The sequence below is a fragment of the Hyla sarda genome, chromosome 4 (assembly GCF_029499605.1).
Source record: "Hyla sarda isolate aHylSar1 chromosome 4, aHylSar1.hap1, whole genome shotgun sequence".
Lineage (NCBI taxonomy): Eukaryota > Metazoa > Chordata > Amphibia > Anura > Hylidae > Hyla > Hyla sarda.
The window spans coordinates 400,573,802-400,597,231 of record NC_079192.1 but is presented as its reverse complement, the minus strand read 5'-3'; the positions used below and the strand labels follow the sequence as shown (position 1 = coordinate 400,597,231).

Sequence of the window (23,430 nt, the reverse complement as noted above, 5' to 3'; positions counted from 1 at the left end):
TAGTGGGGACGTGCCGCCGACACGACCGCGCAAATGCAATTGTAGGTTGTTGGTGTAATCCAGGCCTGAGAACTGCAGCCTGTCACAGATATGACATAAACCCTGCCATGACTAATGGGGGGCTCTCTCCACTTTAATCTGTTTCTTCTTCCATCAGCTGCATTTTGTGCACATGATACCATCAGCTCCTCTGCATCTGACTGTTCTCACAGAGCATTATTCTGTGATAACTCCATCTCTACATTTCCAGCCATAAAATACTAGAATCTCCAGAAAGACATTTTGAAAAGCATTATGGTCATATCTGCCAGAATAAACTTCATGTATCTCTGATCTTCAAAGCTCCCAATGATCCTTCCCTCCCGCACAGAAGTGTAACCCCGCTGCTCTGCACGGCTATCCCTAGGGAGACTTCCTCCCCATATATCTCACTATTACTCCTGCTGTGGATTTCCACACCGAGCATCATACCGGCATGAAAGGAGTTAAAAATCTAACTTCACTGTAAACTTGAAAGTTACAATGTGACTGCAGTTAACCCCACCATCCTATCACCCCCATTTCTCACCGGGGATCCAGGAGGCTGGTGGTGTGCTCATACTTTAAAGCTGTTCCATGGAGAGAACCCTATACAGTGATCCCTCAACTTACAATGGCCTCAACATACAATAGTTTCAACAATAGTTTTCTGGACCATTGTAAGTTGAAAGCAGACTCAACATACAATGTACGGACGGTCCAGATCTGCGAAACGTGTCAATGGCCGGAAGAACTGACCAATCAGAATGGACATTCACTGGTAAAACTCCTGTATTACTGAAGTGTATGCACTGACTGGTGTCTGGTAGCGCCCCCTACAGTACAGGGAGGTATTAGATGTTCTGTACTCTTTACCTGTATTACTGAAGCATATGCACTGACTGGTGTCTGGTAGTGCCCTCTACAGTACAGGGAGGTATTACATGTTCTGTACTACTCTTTACCTGTATTACTGAAGTGTATGCACTGACTGGTGTCTGGTAGCGCCCCTACAGTACAGGGAGGTATTACATGTTCTGTAGTACTCTTTACCTGTATTACTGAAGCGTATGCACTGACTGGTGTCTGGTAGCGCCCCCTACAGTACAGGGAGGTATTACATGTTCTGTACTCTTAACCTGTATTACTGAAGCTATGCACTGATTGGTGTCTGGTAGCGCCCCCTACAGTACAGGGAGGTATTACATGTTCTGTACTCTTAACCTGTATTACTGAAGCGTATGCAGTGACTGGTGTCTGGTAGCGCCCCCTACAGGACATGGAGGTATTACATGTTCTGTACTTCTCTTTACCTGTATTACTGAAGCGTATGCACTGAATGGTGTCTGGTAGCGCCCCCTACAGTACAGGGAGGTATTACATGTTCTGTACTCTTTACCTGTATTACTGAAGCGTGTGCACTGACTGGTGTCTGGTAGCGCCCCCTACAGTACTGGGAGGTATTACATGTTCTGTACTCTTTACCTATACCAGGGTTAGCTGCTCCTTTGGACGCCAGGTAAGAACGACTCCATGTTACTTTTTTAGGACATTGCGTCCTATCCTCTACATAGACCACTGTTTCCCAAGCAGGGTGCCCCCAGCTGTTGCAAAACTACAACTCCCAGCATGCCCGGACAGCCTTTGGCTGTCCGGGCATGCTGGGAGTTGTAGTTTTGCAACAGCTGGAGGCTCCCTGCTTGGAAAACACTGACATAGACAGTGATTTACAGCTCCCAGCAAATCTTTCTTACTTTTATATGTAAGGATTTGCTTTATCTATATTAATTATCTACTTATTTTTCTTTAATCCTCACTATTTCCTATTTTTTAATGACATTTTGGGTCTTTAGAACCAATTACCAGGTTTCCATAGAGTTATGGTCTCAACATACAATGGATTCAACATACAATGGTCGTCCTGGAACCAATTAATATTGTAACTTGAGGGAACACTGTAGTAAATTGGATTTGATTATCCCATGTAACTTGGGTTGATCCCAATAAACCCAACTATCCCAATCGCCCCTATTCCTTACGAAGAATCCTGTTTTGTAATGCGCTCACAATTTAAAGCTATCTTACCTATGACAAATTTTATTTTCCCAATTTAAAAAAAGTCAAAGACCCAATTTTATGGGTCCCCCTCCAGACCACAGCGCTCTCTCATAATCGTATGATCATAATATTTTACAGCTATATGTTAACACCAGGCTATAATGTTATCCATCGTCTGGCGCACTGCTAACTATTTGGACCGCAACTCTTAAAGGGGTACTCCCGTGGAAAACTTTTTTTTTTTTAATCAACTGGTGACAGAAAGTTAAACAGATTTGTAAATCACTTCTATTAAAAAATCTTAATCCTTCCAGTACTTTTTAGGGGCTGTATACTAAAGAGAAATCCAAAAAAGAAATGCATTTCCTCTGATGTCATGACCACAGTGCTCTCTGCTGACCTCTGCTGTCCATTTTAGGAACTGTCCAGAGCAGGAGAAAATCCCCATAGCAAACATATGCTGCTCTGGACAGTTCCTAAAATGGGCAGAGATGTCAGCAGAGAGCACTGTGGTTATGACATCAGAGGAAATGCATTTCTTTTTTGGATTTCTCTTTAGTATACAGCCCCCAAAAAGTACTGGAAGGATTAAGATTTTCTAACAGAAGTGATTTACAAATCTGTTTAACTTTCTGGCACCAGTTGATTTAAAAAAAGAAAAAAGTTTTCCACGAAAGTATCCCTTTAAAGGGGTTATCCAGGAAAAAACTTTTTATTTATATGTATATATATATATATATATATATATATATATATATATATATATATATATCAACTGGATCCAGAAAGTTAAACAGATTTGTCAATTACTTCTATTAAAAAATCTTAATCCTTTCAGCACTTATGAGCTTCTGAAGTTAAGGTTATTCTTTTCTGTCTAAGTGCTCTTTGATGACATGTGTCTCGGGAACCGCCCAGTTTAGAAGAGGTTTGCTATGGGGATTTTCTTCTAAACTGGGCGGTTCCCGAGACACGTGTCATCAGAGGGCACAGAAAAGAACAACCTTAACTTCAGAAGCTCATAAGTATTTTTTTAATAGAAGTAATTTACAAATCTGTTTAACTTTCTGGAGCCAGTTGATATATAAAAAAATGTTTTTCCTGGATAACCCCTTTAACTATTCTCTTCTAGTCTACATTGTTGGTACTAAAATGGGCAACCAATAGACCCCTATACACACCAGATTCCTGATAACCACCAATGGGGAGAAGGTGTATTTCAATTGTAACATCCTACCTATGAAAAATTGGGGCACACAAGTCTGGTTGCTCCTCATCCCATCTCAAAAAACCAATGTGGGTTGTAGTGGGGTTTAGGGGGTGCACACGGCTCATGGCTTTCCTTAGTTCTTAGGCACAGCCAATGGCTACCAAAAAATGGAGGAACTCAATAACACACAGCTGCATGTCTGAAAGATTAGTCACGTGCCAGTTTAATTGCAAGACGTGCCTGTTGTTTAGCTCAAGCCTCTCAATTAGCCGGATCTAGGCTTAGTACCTTATAGACAAGTCTTACAGCTCATTAAGGGGATCCACAGCCTCCAGTTACGCAGACACCGAAAATAAGGAAAGGAGGGTAAATCTCAAATACACACAAGGCCTTTCATTCCGTTCTTAAATGTGACAATAAATTGTGATCCGAAATTTGATATTTTGATAATATTGGCTCTTTGGTTTATAATTTTTTTTTTATTTTAAAATGAAATTGCATTCAGAACACGGCATTTGATGACTAATTTTTAAAGGGGTACTCTGCTGCTCAGTGTTTGGAACAAAATGTTCCGAATGCTTAGAGCCGGTGCAGGGAGCTACTGATGTCATAGCCCCCTCATGACATCACGCCCCACCCCTCAATGCAAGTCTATGGGAGGGGGCGTGACAGTCGTCACGCCCCCTCCCATAGACTTGCATTGAGGGGGCGGGGTATAACGTCATGAGGGGGCGGGGCTATGATGTCACGAGCTCCCGGCGCCGGTTCTAAGCATTCGGAACAGTTTGTTCCAAACGCTGAGCAGTGGAGTACCCCTTCAAGGGGACAAAAACAAGGAAACAGTAAAAAATTACAACATTTGTGTTTATGAGAACATACAAAATAGCTTTTTTTTAAAAAAGAAAATAGTGCTGTGTCTTAAACTGAACGTGTGACATTAAAATAGCAGTCTGATCTGTCAATATGTAGAACAGACAGGTACAGCTAAACAGATTCATATATAGTGTTGTGGGTAAAAAAAATTCAATCTAAATTTTGATATGTGTTTGTCATTTAAACCTCTGCTCATTGTTAACTTAGGAGTCCAGTGGGCGGGCCTACTCAGTGATTGACAGCTCTCTGTAGGCATGTTCGTAGGGTAAAAGGCTGTCAATCGTTAAGTAGGGTAAAAGGCTGTCAATCATTAAGTAGGGTAAAAGGCTGTCAATCGTTAAGTAGGACCACCCACTGAACTCTTAAAGTGTACCTGTCATTTCAGGTGACTTTTTAGGTTAAGTTTTTAGGTTGGCTTGTCTTGCAGACACAGGACAAAACTAAGCTGGTTTTTAGAGTGGAATACAGTCTTACAGGAGAGGGGAGAATATGTTGCAAGTTAGAGAAAGGAATCCCGGCACTCACTGTTTTCTTCTGCCAAAAGATTTGTGTTTATTTACACAGTGCAAGATACAAAGGACGCGTTTAGGCCAAAGCCTTATTCAGACAGTCTGATGTCAGCCTGAATAAGGCTTTGGCCAAAACGCGTCCTTTGTATCTTGCACCGTGTAAATAAACACAAATTGTTTGGCAGAAGAAAACTGAGTGCCGGGATTCCTTTCTCTACCAGTTCTGCAATAGTCCACGTGCACGACGGTAGATTCGAGTGCCAACCCTACATTTCCAGTATGTTGCAAGTTATACTGAATCTTTTTACAAAAAAACTATATATATCAATCTGCCTGGCTCCTCCTACTATATAACTATATATATTTTCATGAAGACAGGTTCCCTAGTTCAGGATCCCAAGTGCACTTATAAAAGGGGTATTCCAGGCAAAACCTTTTTTTTATATATATCAACTGGCTCCGGAAAGTTAAACAGATTTGTAAATTACTTCTATTAAAAAATCTTAATCCTTCCAATAGTTATTAGCTTCTGAAGTTTTCTGTCTAACTGCTCAATGATGATGTCACATCCCGGGAGCTGTGCATGATGGGAGAATATCCCCATAGGAACTGCACAGCTCCCGGGACGTGAGTCATCAGAGAGCAGTTAGACAGAAAACAACAACTCAACTTCAGAAGCTAATAACGATTGGAAGGATTAAGATTTTTTAATAGAAGTAATTTACAAATCTGTTTAACTTTCCGGAGCCAGTTGATATATATAAAAAAAAGTTTTGGCCTGGAATACCCCTTTAAGTAAAATGCCCAGCAAGTACCATGTCTTGGTCTATTAGCAGGCTGACAACCCCTGAGGAAGCTGTAACTGCATCCATTATAATTGTTACTGAGCTTTGTGACATTATTTTCTTCTTTTTTTTTTGGGAAACATTTTAGGTATTTAAATATATATATATATATATATATATATATTATTATTATTATTATTATTTTTATTTTATTTTAATTTTTTATTATTATTTATTTTATTATTATTGTTATTATTTTTTTAAATATACCTAACCACTCTTAACAATTCAGAAAAGATTGCAAATCTTTATAGCAATTCCGAAAATATTATATAAAAATAAAAAAAACACCATCTTGGCATTTGATGAGAGGACCCAAGCTCCAGAGTTAAAGGGTACATAAAAAATAAAGTTCAAAAAAGGTTTTGCAAATAGAGCAACATCCAAAGTGTTGAGACTATATAACTCCGAACACATGTTAAATTAAAAACTGCGGCTGTGCGCGCATGGGAAGGCCATGCAAACCCGGGTGGACCTTTAATTCGAAACTGCGATGGTTTTCATTAGAGTCACATTAAATAGCAATGATTATCCTGAAAGCGCGCAGCTCACAGTTTTCGTAGCCTGGTCTCCCCTGAGGACCATTCTGCAATACCCTGGTAGGGTGATGTCATACCGTCACTAGCGCAGAATGGAATGACATCATCCGCTGTAGGAGAAACAAACCACACTCTGCATTATCAGACATCATCCCTCGCTAGAAAATACAAGCGATCAAATTACCAGCTGGAAAACAGAATTGCAGCCAGTGTGGAAAACAGGACCCAAGAGATTGAAAATTAGGAGCAGATTAAAATACACGTGAATCAGCATAGCTCTTAGTGCTACTTTCACATACCATCTAGTATATTAGGTGTAGAAACCTTACTGATGTTTATTGCAGCGTTCGCCACAGGGAAGCAGGCCAAAACTGGTCTTGAAGTTTCGTGTTAAAAAAAAAAAACTTAAACTGCATTGTGCCTCAAAAATTTGTGTCGGCAAATAATAAATATATTAAATATCTATTTATTGACAAGCTATCCTGCCACGCTGAATAAACTACTGAATTTAACAAAGGAAACACATCATCTTTTCTGCCATCATGGAGCTTATATTCTAGGGGCGCAATGGTTCTCCTTTTTTTTTATTTTATTTTTTTTTACTTATTTATTTATTTTATTATTTTTCTTTTTATAGTAAATAAAAACATAACTTTCTTTTTATAGTAAATAAAATATATAATTTAATGTTCTTTTCTAGTTTAACTTTAGCGCAAATTTTTTTCATTGGATTGTAAAATGTATTTTATATTTAAAAAAAAAAAAGTCTTTCAATTCCGGAAAAAAATTGGCAAAAAATGTTACATAATAAAAATAATAATAATGTTATAAAAAATAAAAAAGAAGAAGAAAAAAGAAGAAGACAATTCCAATGTTTGGAACAAGCATTAAAGGGGTATTCCAGGCAAAAACTTTTTTTTATATATATTAACTGGCTCCGGAAAGTTAAACAGATTTGTAAATGACTTCTATTAAAAAATCTTAATCCTTCCAATAGTTATTAGCTTCTGAAGTTTTCTGTCTAACTGCTCAATGATGATGTCACGTCCCGGGAGCTGTGCATGATGGGAGAATATCCCCATAGGAACCGCACAGCTCCCGGGACGTGAGTCATCAGAGAGCAGTTAGACAGAAAACAACAGCTCAACTTCAGAAGCTAATAACTATTGGAAGGATTCAGATTTTTTAATCGAAGTAATTTACAAATCTGTTTGGCTTTCCGGAGCCAGTTGATATATATAAAAAAAAGGTTTTGGTCTGGAATACCCCTTTAATGTTATTTTCTAGTTTAACTTTAGCGTAAGAAAATTTAATTGAATTGTAAAATGTATTTTATGTTTGAAATAAAGTCTTTAAATTCAGGAAAAAAAATGGGCAAAAATTTTTGTTACATATTAAAAAAAAATAATAATAATAATGTTATATAAAAAAAAGAAGAAAGAAGACAATTCCAATGTTTGGAACAAGCAATAATACATCATATTCACTGGAGTAAGGCTATATTTGGGATAAGCAGCTTTTGTAAAAATATTCAAGGGTTCAAAGGTTAACTCGCCGTATGTAATTTTGAAGCTGTCGCGGTTGTCACATCCCCACCCCTTTTATCAGCACCGCCTAATAATTTGTAACAATCCAAAAAAGTTTAAAATATTTATTTAAGAACATAACATATATAATTTTTTTTTCTTTACTTCCCGACAATTTTTTGGAGGGTCGGGATGGGGGTTAAAATAATCAGTTTTTGAGAAATAAAAGATAGATAGATATGCAAAGCAAACTTCTTCCCAGAATTCCTAGTGGCGCATGAATATCCTATAAGTCTCCATTTACCTTTATGGTGCTTTCCTCTACATTACTCCCTAGAAATAATAGGTTATAGAAATATTCTACAGGTTCTTCGTAAAAAAAAAAAATATATATAAATAAAAAAAAATCTAACATTTTTGGATATTGAATTATTTTTTATTTATTTATTTTTTTGAATTTTATTGGAATTCATTACAATGATATACAATTAAATGACCACACAGTAAAAGATGCCACAAAGATTTAGGACTCAAAATTAAAAAAATTGCCATAATTATAATATTCGCGTATAAACGTTTTCAATATTGTCAGGGAATGGTACTGTCTGTGTTTAACTATTCCGAGCCGCCCTCGACCTGCACCAATAGACTACAAATCAGCTAATCTATATTCCGAATTCACATGTAATTTGGCGCTGGCGCTTTGCCCACATGGTCAGGAAGTCATTGGCTGTGTAAAATCAAAATATCATCGTGGGATTAATAAAATACATCTCTGCTAATATGTTCATTTTTAAGGTAGTTCAAACATTCACTTTTGAAGCAGCTCTAGCGTAAATATCCCAGAACAAATGGCGCTATGTAATACAGGAGGGAGCAGTTGGGATGCCAGACTGAAAAATACATTAGGCCATCTGGCTGAGGCAGCCTCTCCAAAATCCTCAGCTTTGTGTTCACCCCCGACTCAAAACAACACATTTTCCACTGTGATGAGTATACATTTTCCCAAAACCGGCCCTGATCATGCATGCAAATTCCAAGCCGCATGTTTACATCATTACTGTAATTAATTCGCTGCCATTAAAAATATAAATAAATAAATAAAGGCGGAAAAGTATTTATTTCTATGGAATATTTAGAATTTTATATACATTAATTAGGAACCATGTAAATGTTTTCTAGGGCTTTGTATGTATTTTTTTAGATAATTTTATTGTATTTTAGGATGATAAGAATAAGATGGATAGATAGATAAATGGATAGATAGGAGATAGATAGATATGAGATGGATAGATATGAGATAGATAGATAGATAGATAGATAGATAGATAGATAGAGAGATAGATATTTAGATAGATAGATACAAACAAAGAATAAGTTGGCCAGCACTATTGATTCCAAACTATTATACGGACCTGGCTTACAGGTGCAGGCTGCTGGGCTAAATATACAGCAACAGGAGAATACAGCAGCACACTGCTAGCACAAAGATATAGATAAAACATGAGTATATAGATACAACATGAGAAGCTATTCAGCTATGGTGCTGTAATGAAATAGTGAGATACTTAGCTTGCAATTTGGTGGCCAAATAGCTTGGACCGTCCCACCACGGTAAGGTGATCTCATTGGGATGGACCCTACACTATGAATATGCCTCTGTGTGAATAGATCAGCAGTCATAGATAGATAGATAGATAGGTTGGTGGGTTTGTGAAGGAATGAATGGATGGATAGATAGATAGATAGATAGAAGACAACAAAAGATCTAATATAGAGTAGATAGATATGCAATGGATGAATGGATAGATAGATAGATAGATAGATAGATATGAGATAGATAGATAGATGGAGAGATAGACTGACACCTATAATGACTGCATAGGCTTAGTCCACTGGTAAAATGGTACTGGAAAGTATGGTCAGCCAAATAATATACATTTTGTTGTCTCCCAATGGAAAATTTAGTTGGCCACAACCCTCCATGATCCAGACCCTCATCAACAGATAGAATCATCTTAACCTTTCTCCCACCCCACATCCATGGCTGTCTCTGCCTATAGGCAAAATAGGCAGCCGCCTAGAGCGTCCTCTTTGTGGGGAGGGGGGGGGGGCCGCTCTGCTTGCCCCAAGAAAGTTAGACAACCAGCATATGAACCACCCGCTTGGCCTACATGAAGAGGGGGCTTGTTACAGTGTGTCACCCCAGTAGTAATGTGGGGGCATGTCAAAGGGGGGAGCCAATGGGCGGAGTCAAGGGGGCGACAAAATTTACATTTGCTTAGGGTGGCAAAAAACCTTGCACCAGCCCTGCCAACATCCATGCCATACCCACATCCATGCCGTATGCTGAGCTACCATACACTTGGGTTCTGTAGTACACCATCACAGTGCATGCTCTAATGTAGACAGCATACATGTGCCAAAAATGGTGCGGATTACTCCAGATATATCAGCATGATGCCCTGGTTCGCCATGAGATACACTCCCTACTTCCTTACACCATCCCACAACTGGCACCAAACATAGGCCGGTCTGATGGGCCGGACCTGTCGTTCATGGTTTCCATTAATGTTGTAAGGAGATGATAAATACATCACAATATGGCTTCATAAGAAACGAAAGGACGCTGATGGGAATTGATTGGACTGGTATTAATAGAATTAGCGTCTTAGTTACTGTTATGTCCTGATATCTTTGTCCCAATAACCGGAATATTCTGCTGTATAACCTAATAATGACAGAATTCAGACAGACTCTAATTCCCTTCAAGTCTTCTACATATATGAAATACAAATCCATCCGCTCATCATGAGTCCTGAATTATACCGTCACATTCACATCATGTATGTATCAGATAACCTACACTATCTCCAGCAAGTAGAATACACAATGATAAAGGGAGAGAAAGGGAGAGGATTAGGATGGAATTATAGGATAAGAAGTAAAAGTGTGAGAAGGTACAGGAGGAAAGATATCCATGGATCTGTCTATCTATCTATCTCATATCTATCTATCTATCTATCTATCTATCTCATATCTATCTATATATCTATCTCATATCTATCTATCCATCTATCTATCTCATATCTATCTATATCATATCTATCTGTCTGTCTATATATCTCATAAATATCTATCTATCTCATATCTATCTATCTATCTCATATCTATCCATCTATCTATCTATCTATCTCATATCTATCTATCTCATATCTATCTATCTCATATCTATCTATCTCATATCTATCTATCTCATGTCTATCTATCTCTCTCATATCTATCATATCTATCTATCTATCTATCTCATATCTATCTATCTATCTCATATCTATCTATCTTTCTCATATCTATCTATCTATCTCATATCTCTCATTTCTATCTATCTATCTCATATCTATCTATCTATCTCATATCTATCTAATGATCTATCTATCTATCTACACTTCGCAGGAGAGCAGCACAACCACTATAATTGTCACAGTACAGGCTGTTGGAGCCTGGGTTAAAGGCCCTCCAGTATACAATGAACCAAAAAAATCAGCAGCACTCCGTTCCCTCAGATGAATCAGTGCATAGCAGTATTCTTCTTGTGTTACAAGCAGCTATCTTTTGGCTGTCTCACATAGCCGTTATCAAGCTTTATAGTGGCTATGTGACACAGCCAAAACGTAGTAACATAAGAAGAATAAAGCCAAACACTGATTCATTTGAGGGAACGGAGTGCTGCTGATTTTTTGGTTCTTTGTATACTGGAGGGCCTTTAACCCGGGCTCCAACAGCCTGTACTCTGACAATTATAGTGGTTGTGCTGATCTCCTGTGAAGTGTAGATAGATAGATAGATAGATAGATAGATACCGTAGATAGATAGATAGATAGATAGATAGATAGATCAGTAGATAGATATGAGATAGATAGAGAGAGAGATAGATAGAAATGAGATAGATAGATATGAGATAGAGAGAGAGATAGATAGGAGATAGATAGATAGATATGAGATAGATAGAGAGATAGATGGGAGATAGGTAGAAAGAATTAAAGATAGATAGATAGATAGGAGATAGGTAGAAATAAAGATAGATAGATAGATATGAGATAGATAGATAGATAGATATGAGATAGATAGATAGATAGATATGAAATAGATAGATACATAGATAGATATGAGATAGATAGATAGGAAGCAAGAAAGAAATCTATCTATCTCACTCATATCTATCTATCTATCTATCTATCTCATATGCATCTATCTCATATCTATCTCATATCTATCTATCTCATATCTATCTATCCATTTATTTACCTTTCCTCTATCTATCTATCTATCCATTTATCTGTCATGTCCCTATATCCATTCTTCTATGTTTATGTCTGAGGGGTATACTTTGTCAGCAGCTGACCTCTGTTCATAGTGGTTCCTTTGCCTTCTGCACAGATAACTTTCCAGGTTACTAGTTCATGTAAAATGCATCAGAGGTCTCAGCTTTTCACAGATTCAGCTCTAGTCACATCTGTCAAGTCTGTGAGGCCCTAATTCCAGAAAAAGGCAAATACAAAACAGCGGCTGCTCCACTGGGGACAGGAAACTGACTCAACCTACTAGCCACCAATTTATACATTGTCAATTGTTTAGGCTAGGAGCCCCTATGTACATAGATAGATAGATAGATAGATAGATAGATAGATAGATAGATAGAAGAATAGATAAATTGATAGATGATAGATAGATAGAAGAATAGATAGAAGAATAGATAGAAGAATAGATAAATTGATAGATGATTGATAGATAGATAGAAGAATAGATAGAAGAATAGATAAATTGATAGATGATAGATAAATAGATAGATAGAGAGAGAGATAGAAGAATAGATAAATTGATAGATGATAGATAGACCATAGATAGATAAAAAATGAAGTGAAATTAAGGGATAGTAAGAAACAGCAATAAGAAGTGTAGAAAAACACATGAACCGGCAAAACATTTTATCAGTTTCTTAAAAAATGACAATAAAAACATGAAAATGTGTATAAAAAATCTGATTATCTATGAACTAAATAAAAAGGACATCAACATTATACACTATTGTGTAATAACCAGAATATATTATATTGTAACCAACCAGCACAAATAACGGTAGATAGATATGAGATAGATAGATAGATAGATAGATAGATATGAGATAGATAGATAGATATGAGATAGATAGATAGATAGATAGATGGATATGAGATAGATAGATATGAGATAGATAGATAGATAGATATGAGATAGATAGATAGATATGAGATAGATAGATAGATATGAGATAGATAGATAGATATGAGATAGATAGATATGAGATAGATAGATAGATAGATATGAGATAGATAGATAGATAGATATGAGATAGATATGAGATAGATAGATATGAGATAGATAGATATGAGATAGATAGATATGAGATAGATAGATATTGTTACACCGAGCGCTCCGGGTCCCTGCTCCTCCCCGGAGCGCTCGCGGCGTTCTTCTCCATGCAGCGCCCAGGTCAGACCCGCAGACCGGGAACACTGCTCTAGTGTCACCGGCAAGGATGCGATCCGCGTAGCGGGACGCGCCCGCCCGCGGGTCGCATCCCAATCTCCTCACCTGCCCCGTCCTCTGTCTGCTCAGTTCCGGCGCGCGCGGCCCCGCTCTCTAGGGCGCGCGCGCGCCGGCTCTCTGAAATTTAAAGGGCCAGTGCGCCATTGATTGGCGCCTGTCCCAATCAGTACCTGCACCTGTACTTTGCCTATTTAAACCCACTTCCCCATCCTGTCCTGGCCGGATCTTGTTGCCTTGTGCCTAGTGAAAGCGTTCTTGTGTGTGTCCATTACCAGTGTTTCCAGACCTTCTGCCGTTGCCCTTGACTACGAACCTTTGCCGCCTGCCCTGACCTTCTGCTACGTCTGACCTTGCCTCTGTCTAGTCCTCCTGTACCACGCCAGTCTCAGCAGTCAGTGAGGTTGAGCCGCTACCGGTGGACACGACCTGGTTGCTACCGCCGCAGCAAGACCATCCCGCTTTGCGGCAGGCTCTGGTGAAAACCAGTAGCAACTTAGAACCGGTCCTCCGGTACGGTCCACGCCAATCCCTCACTGACACAGAGGATCCACCACCAGTGTCCTCGCTGCATACCAGTCCGGATCCTGACAGATATGAGATAGATAGATATTTAGATATGAGATAGATATTAGATAGATAGATAGATAGATAGATGATAGATAGATAGATAGATAGATAGATAGAGAGACAGTTAGATATGAGATAGATAGGTAGGTAGGTAGATAGATAGATAGATAGATAGATATGAGATAGATAGATAGATAGATAGACATGAGATAGATATGAGATAGATAGATAGATAGATAGATAGATAGATAGATAGATAGATAGATATGAGATAGATAGACATGAGATAGATAGATAGATAGATAGATAGATAGATATGAGATAGATAGATAGATAGATAGATAGATAGATATGAGAGAGAGAGATATGAGAGAGAGATAGATAGACAGATAGGAGATAGATAGATAGATATGAGATAGATAGGAGATAGATAGATAGATAGATAGATATGAGATGATAGATAGATAGATAGATAGATATGAGATAGATAGATATAATATAGATAGATATGAGATAGATATGAGATAGATAGATAGATATAGATAGATAGACAGATATGAGATAGATAGATAGATAGATATGAGATAGATAGATAGATAGATAGATATGAGATAGATAGTTAGATAGATAGATATGAGATAGATATGAGATAGATAGATATTTAGATATGAGATAGATAGATAGATAGATAGATAGATAGATAGATGATAGATAGATAGATAGAGAGATAGTTAGATATTAGATAGATATGAGATAGATAGGTAGGTAGATAGATAGATAGATAGATAGATATGAGATAGATAGATAGATAGACATGAGATAGATATGAGATAGATAGATAGATAGATAGATATGAGATAGATAGACATGAGATAGATAGATAGATATGAGATAGATAGATAGATATGAGATAGATAGATATGAGAGATAGATAGATAGATAGATAGATTATGAGATGATAGATAGATAGATATGAGATAGATAGATATAATATAGATAGATATGAGATAGATAGGAGATAGATAGATAGATATGAGATAGATATGAGATAGATAGATAGATAGATTATGAGATGATAGATAGATAGATATGAGATAGATAGATATAATATAGATATGAGATAGATATGAGATAGGTAGATATGAGATAGATAGATATGAGATAGATAGATGTGAGATAGATAGATAGATAGATAGATAGATTATGAGATGATAGATAGATAGATATGAGATAGGTAGATATGAGATAGATAGATGTGAGATAGATAGATAGATAGATATGAGATAGATAGATATGAGATAGATAGATACATAGGAGATAGATAGATAGATAGATAGATAGATAGAGATAGATAGATAGATAGATAGATAGAGATAGATAGATAGATAGATAGATAGATAGCAAATAACACAAAACTTATTACTGGAGAATCAGGGATCATAAAATATCCTACAGGGCAGATATTATTGGGCTCCTGCAGCTTTAAGAACATATGAAATGTATAGAAATGACTTGGTACAATATGCGGAGACATCTTACAATAGCTGCAATGATAGATTCTCAGATAACAGGATAAAAACATGTATGTGATATTACAAGAAGACTTTTTTTTTGTTAAAGGAAATGCCTGGAGTGTCTGCAAAAAGGTCCAAAAATAATATGTGAACTGCATAACACTGCCAGGAAGGAAGGAGGTTACAATGAGACTGGTGTGTTTTCTGACAATCACCAAAAACACATCCACACACACTGATACATACCGTATACACATACAAATATACACATGGGGATATACAAACATAAGCCATGAAAGAGAGCACACAAATACTTACAGTATACAGCATGCAAATACATACACATAAATATGCAGAGGAGAGCAACCAGAAAAAATAGAAATATACCCAAACATTCACATAAATACATTGATAAACACAAATACACACACACCTATTGTAAATAAACAAAATACATCTAAACAAATACAAACATACAAAAGCACATAAAAACACATACTTCCTATGACATTCATAAACAAATATACCCAAACATTCACATAAATACAATTCTAAACACAAATACACACATACTGGATATAAACAAAATACATCTAAACAAATAGAAACATACAAAATCACTAAAAAAAAAACAAAAAAAAAAAACAAAACACATACTCCCTATGACATGAATGAACAAATATACCCAAACATTCACATAAATACAATTATAAACACAAATACACACATACTGGATATAAACAAAATACATCTAGACAAATAGAAACATACAAAATCACTAAGAAAAAAAAAGACACACACATACTCCCTATGACATGAATGAACAAATATACTAAAACATTCACATAAATATAATTATAAACACAAATACACACATACTGGATATAAAGAAAATACATCTAAATAAATAGGAACATACAAAAGCACAAAAAAAACATTATTATAAAAAAAACACATACTCCCAATGACATGAATGAGCAAATATACCCAAACATTCACATAAATACAATAATAAACACAAATACACACATACTGGATATAAACAAAATACTTCTAGATAAATAGAAACATACAAAATCACTAAAAAATAATAAAATAAAATAAAAATACACATACTCCTTATGGCATGAACGAACAAATATACTCAAACATTCACATAAATACAATTCTAAACACAAATACACACATACTGGATATAAACAAAATACATCAAAATACATAGAAACATACAAAATCACTAGAATAAGACACATACTCCCTATGACATGAATGAGCAAATATACCCAAACATTCACATAAATACGAAAATAAACACAAATGCACACATACTGGATACAAACAAAATACATCTAAATAAATGGAAACATACAAAATCACAAAAATATATATATAAAATAAAATAAAAATACACATACTACCTGTGGCACGAATGAACAAATATACTCAAACATTCACATAAATACAATTCTAAACACAAATACACACATACTGGATATAAACAAAATACATCTAGATAAATAGAAACATACAAAATCACTAGAAAAAAAACACATACTCCCTATGGCATGAATGAACAAATATACTCACACAAATATATAATCCATACACATAGACACTAAGGATGGTACACATGGACACTTACATACAGTATAACCTACAACACATGAACAATACAATACATCTATTACACTACATAGATGTTCTGAATGTAAAATGATACATTATAAATCATGAATCAGATAGATTTATCTTTACAAACCCCCCCCCCCCCCCCTCCCTGCAGCAGGGCTAATGACTTGATGATGTCTAAACTGCAGGGGAGGAAGTAGTTAATAATGAGTTGCATGGGGGGTGGAACAGGAGCCTAGTAGGATATATTGGGGGTTGTAGTTCCTCATAAGACACCCTATCCTCCCAAGAACACATTCAGTGACAGCCTAGACCAGTGTTTCCCAACCAAGGTGCCTCCAGATGTTGCAAAACTACAACTCCCAGCATGCCCGGACAGCCGTTGGCTGTCCGGGCATGCTGGGAGCTGTAGTTTTGTAGCAGCTGGAGGCACCCTGGTTGGGGAACACTGGTCTATACACATGAGTGGTGAATGTCAGCCTGTGCTCCAGTGTGCAGGGTCTTGTTTTGTTGACCTTCCCATCTGTCATCATGCAGCCTGACCCCTTTCTCAATGAGCCACATTACAGAAACAAACACAACCCACATTACACCCAGCACACAGGTCCATTGTCCAGGCGCCTCTCATCCTATCAAAGATTTTATTTTATTTATAGGTGACTTCATGTATTTTAACATGGTTTATGTTCACAGTTCTGCAGGAAATCTCCTGAGCCCCAAACATGGTTATTATTACCAGTAATACAGTATTATCTATAGCTGGGCCACTTACCTGCTTAGTCATGGAGTCTATTAACCGCACATAGAAGTCCTGCTCTGTTCTAATGCCTGGGAGACAAGACAGAAAGGTGTAAGCCAGGGGTTATCAAAGACTGCATGATAGATAGATAGATAGATAGATGGATAGATAGATGGATATGAGATAGATATTATATAGATAGATATGAGATAGATAGATAGATAGATATGAGATAGATAGATAGATATGAGATAGATAGATAGATATGAGATAGATAGATAGATTTGAGATAAGTAGATAGATAGATAGATAGATAGATATGAGATAGATAGATAGATAGATATGAGATAGATAGATATGAGATAGATAGATAGATATGAGATAGATAGATATGAGATAGATAGATAGATAGATAGATATATGGATATGAGATAGATAGATAGATAGATAGATATGAGATAGATATGAGATAGATAGATAGATAGATAGATAGATAGATAGATATGAGATAGATAGATAGATAGATAGATATGAGATAGATAGATTTGAGATAAGTAGATAGATAGATAGATATGAGATAGATAGATATGAGATAGATAGATATGAGATAGATAGATAGATATGAGATAGATAGATAGATAGATAGATAGATAGATAGATAGATAGATAGATGGATGGATGGATGGATGGATGGATAGATAGCTAGATAGATAGATATGAGATAGATAGATAGATAGATAGATAGATAGATAGATAGATATGAGATAGATAGATAGATATGAGATAGATAGATAGATATGAGATAGATAGATAGATAGATAGATAGATAGATGGATGGATGGATGGATGGATGGATGGATAGATAGATAGATAGATAGATGGATGGATGGATAGATAGCTAGATAGATATGAGATAGATAGATAGATACATATGAGATAGATAGATAGATAGATAGATAGATATGAGATAGATAGATAGATAGATAGATATGAGATAGATAGTTATGTGATAGATAGATAGATAGATAGATAGATAGACAGATATGAGATGGATAGATATGAGATAGATAGATAGATAGATAGATATGAGATAGATAGATGATAGATAGATATGAGATAGATAGACTTAAGAACGATAGATAAGCATTAGATAAGTAAATACATATAAATAAGATAGATAGACAGAGAGACAGATAGATAGATAGATAGATAGACTATAGAACAATAGATAAGCATTAGATACATATACATAAGATAGAGAGATATTAGATAGATATGCATCATATAGATAGATAGATAGATAGATAGATAGATATGAGATAGATAGATAGATAGATAGATAGATAGATAGCTATATCCCAAGGAGAGCAGCACAACCTCCAATGATTCCTATGACTGGTGCACGCTGTGCGGGTGCCTGGGTTAGGGCTCCACTTGAAATATAAATCCAGCAGCACACAAATTTAGGTGAAGAAAAAAACTTGTGAACTTGTGTACACAAGTTTATTTCTTCACCTAAATTTGTGTGCTGCTGTTTTCTGGATTTATAGATAGATAGATAGATATGAGCTAGATAGATAAATTGATAGATAATACATAGATAGATAGATAGATAGATAGATAGATAGATAGATAAATAGATAGATAATACATGGATAGATAGATAATACATAGATAGATAGACAGACTTTAGAAGGATAGATAAGCATTAGATAGGTGAATACATATACATAAGATAGATAGATAGATAAATATAGGATAGATAGATAGATATGAGATAGATAGATAAATATAGGATAGATAGATAGATAGATATGAGATAGATAGATATGAGAGATAGATAGATGTGAGATAGATAGATATGAGATAGATAGATAGATATGAGATAGATAGATATGAGATAGATAGATATGAGATAGATAGATATGAGAGAGATAGATAGATAGATAGATATGAGATAGATCGATAGACAGATAGATAGATAGATAGATAGATAAATAGATAGATATATATGAGATATAGATAGACATGAGATAGATAAATATGAGATAGATAGATACATATGAGATAGATAGATAGATAGATAGATAGATAGATAGATAGATAGATAGATAGATAGATATGAGATAGATAGATAGATATGAGATAGATAGATAGATAGATATGAGATATAGATAGACACGAGATAGATAGATAGATAGATAGATAGATAGATATGAGATAGATAGATATGAGATAGATAGATATGAGATAGATAAATAGATATGAGATAGATAGATAGATAGATAGATATGAGATAGATCATTAATGAGATAGATAGACATGAGATAGATAGATAGATAGATATGAGATAGATAGATAGATAGATATGAGATAGATATGAGATAGATAGATAGATAGATAGATATGAGATAGATAGATAGATAGATATGAGATAGATGGATAAATAGATATGAGATAGACAGATAAAAAGGATATGTAATTTATCTAGTGACAAATGACATATCCTATTTATCTATCTATCTATCTCATATCTATCTATCTATCTCATATCTATCTATCTATTTATCTATCTCATATCTATCTATCTATCTATCTATCTGTCTGTCTGTCTATCTATCTATCTCATATCTATCTCATTTCTATCTATCTCATATCTATCTATCTATCTATCTATCTATAGACTCTTATAACTCTTATAACATGTCTATTGCTCTCATTATTTATGCTCTTAATCTTTAGCTATGAATACCCAGATTACCCAGCACTAGACGTCCCAACCGGTAACAAACTCAGCTCTGCTACACTGAATATCCATCTTCATACACTTTATATCGGTGGTCCGGCCTTACTATATAGTCCTCCTACTACTGACACCACACAAAAGTGTATTACATTTGTACTATCCTGTGTATAATGTCCTATAATTCAGTGTTTCCCAACCAGGGTGCCTCCAGCTGTTTCAAAACTACAACTCCCAGCATGCTGGGAGTTGTAGTTTTGCAACAGCTGGAGGCACCCTGGTTGGGAAACACTGTCCTATATAGAGGATCTGACCCCAGACACTCACCATTACTATAGAGGAGCTGACCCCAGACACTCACCATTACTATAGAGGAGCTGACCCCAGACACTCACCATTACTATAGAGGAGCTGCAGGCGGTAGTGGATGCCATTATTCGTCTTCTCGCTGCTTGTTTCCTGAATGTAAGAAAACATTTCACAAATATTATTATAGACTTAGATCTGCAACCTGTGGACCCTCCATCTGATGTGCAACTACAACCCCCAGCATGTCCTACTGCCAGGAGTGCAACCCCCTGTCCTAAAGTACACATTCAACACAAACACTGAAAAAGTAAAAAATAAAATAAAATAAAAAAAAGTTGTCTTACCTAAATTATTTATTATTTACAGATGAAAAATTGAAAGATAAAAAAGTTAAAAAATAAAAAAAACAATAAAAAAAATAAAAAATAAATGTCTTACCTAATTTATTTATTATTTACAGATGAAAAATTAAAAGATAAAAAAGTCAAAAAAAAAACAATAAAAAAATTGTCTTACCTAAATTATTTATTATTTACAGATGAAAAATTGAAAGATAAAAAAGTAAAAAAAAAAAAACAAGAAAATAAAGAAAAAAAAATAAAATAAAATAGTCTTACCTAAATTATTCACAGATGAAAAATTGAAAGATAAAAAAGTAAAAAAAAAACAAGAAAAAAAATTAAAAATTAAGAAAAAAAAATTGGCTTGCCTAAATTATTTACAGATGAAAAATTAAAAGATAAAAAGTAAAAAAAAATAAAATAAGAAAAAACACCATACAATTAAAACATAAAAATGCACAAGAAATAAAAAAAAATGAATAAATAAATACACAAAATAAAATAAACAAATGCAGAAATATAACTATATATAAATAAATAATAAAAAGGAATGTGAAGGTTTGCATAGGTAAATGCAGAATATTATAAAGAAAACTAAAAAGATCAATTACAAAGGATGGAGAGAAATAAAATCCACAAAATGCAAATGAAATAAGATTTAAAGTAAAAAAAAAAAATTATAAAATGAAACAATATAATGAAAATGCAGAAGAGATTATTATAAAATCTGCATCTGTTTAAAACAGTAAAGAAAATAGGAATATTATAAAACAACGGAAAGTGACCGGATTTATGGATCGAAGCGATCCGATCGCATGGATAGATGTCGGGATGGTGATGTCGGTAAGATGTGGGGGCAGAGATGCTGGAGAGGGGAGCAGGACGGGGATGACATCGGGGTAAATGACAATAACAATAATGATAATAATGATAATAATGATAATAATGATAATGATGATGATTGTTTGCTCTTTACCTTGTCTTTCTCCACGAAGCCCACGAACGCCGTCCTCTCTATCTCCACGGGCTGCCCCAGCCGGTCATACAGGGCCAGGACGAAGTGGAAGAAGTTGGATTTCCTCAGGTTAGAGGGGGGCTGCTTCTCAAAGTGTGCCCGGGCCAGACCCACACCACTGCGGGCAGAAAGAAGGGTCACACAGGGCTAAAGGAGAACTCTAACCCCGTCTATCTATCTAACAATATATCTGTTTATCCATCGATCCATCTACATTATCCAGCGATATGTCTTCTAACTGCAATAAACAGGTTCAATTTCCCTTTTTTACACAATTTTGGAGTGTTGCAATTTTTAACTACATTATAGTAAATTACAATTTACAGTTTCTATCTATCTCATATCTATCCATCTCATATCTATCTATCTATCTATCTATCTCATATCTATCTATCTATCTATCTAATATCTATCTATCTCATATCTATCTCATATCTATCTATCTATCTATCTATCTATCTCATATCTATTTATCTATCTATCTATCTCATATCTATCTATCTATCTATCTATCTATCTCATATCTATCTACCTCATATCTATGTATCTATCTCATATCTATCTATCTATCTCATATCTATCTATCTATCTATCTAATATCTATCTCATATCTATCTATCTATCTATCTATCTCATATCTATTTATCTATCTATCTATCTCATATCTATCTATCTATCTATCTCATATCTATCTACCTCATATCTATGTATCTATCTCATATCTATCTATCTATCTCATATCTATCTGTCTATCTATCTCATATCTATCTATCTATCTATCTATCTATCTATCTATCTATCTCCTATCTATCTCCTATCTCATATCTATCTATCTATCTATCTATCTATCTATCATATATCTATCTATCTATCTATCTCATATCTATCTATCTATCTATCTATCTATCTCATATCTATCTATCTATCTATCTCATATCTATCTATCTCATATCTATCTATCTATCTATCTATCTATCTATCTCATGTTGATCTATCTATCTATCTATCTCATATCTACCTATCTATCTATCTATCTATCTCATATATATCTACCTATCTCACATCTATCTATCTCATATCTATCTATCTATCTATCTATCTATATATCTCCTATGTATCTATCTCATATCTATCTATCTATCAATTTATCTATATCCTATGTATCTATTTATCTATCTATCTATCTCATATCTATCTATCTATATATCTCCTATGTATCTATCTATCTATCAATTTATCTATATCCTATGTATCTATTTATCTATCTATCTATCTCATATCTATCTATCTTATATCTATCTCATATCTATCTATCTCATATCTATCTATCTCCTATGTATCTATTTATCTATCTATCTTATATCTATCTATCTCATATTTATCCATTAGATTATCTGAATCTATATGAT

The 23,430-nt window shown here is 35.1% G+C and overlaps 1 protein-coding gene across 3 annotated transcripts in view; it reads right to left on the bottom strand.

The window, feature by feature from the left end:
- Window positions 1–23,430, bottom strand: part of EBF1 (EBF transcription factor 1) — a 439,555-nt gene that overhangs the window by 411,589 nt on the left and 4,536 nt on the right. For all 3 annotated transcript variants that reach the window (XM_056517346.1, XM_056517348.1, XM_056517347.1), the window contains exons 2-4: window positions 21,983–22,139; window positions 20,752–20,815; window positions 17,647–17,702 (exon numbers count right to left, since the gene is read on the bottom strand). In XM_056517346.1, the coding sequence (XP_056373321.1) occupies window positions 17,647–17,702; window positions 20,752–20,815; window positions 21,983–22,139 (277 nt within the window). The remainder of the gene's footprint in view (window positions 1–17,646; window positions 17,703–20,751; window positions 20,816–21,982; window positions 22,140–23,430) is intronic.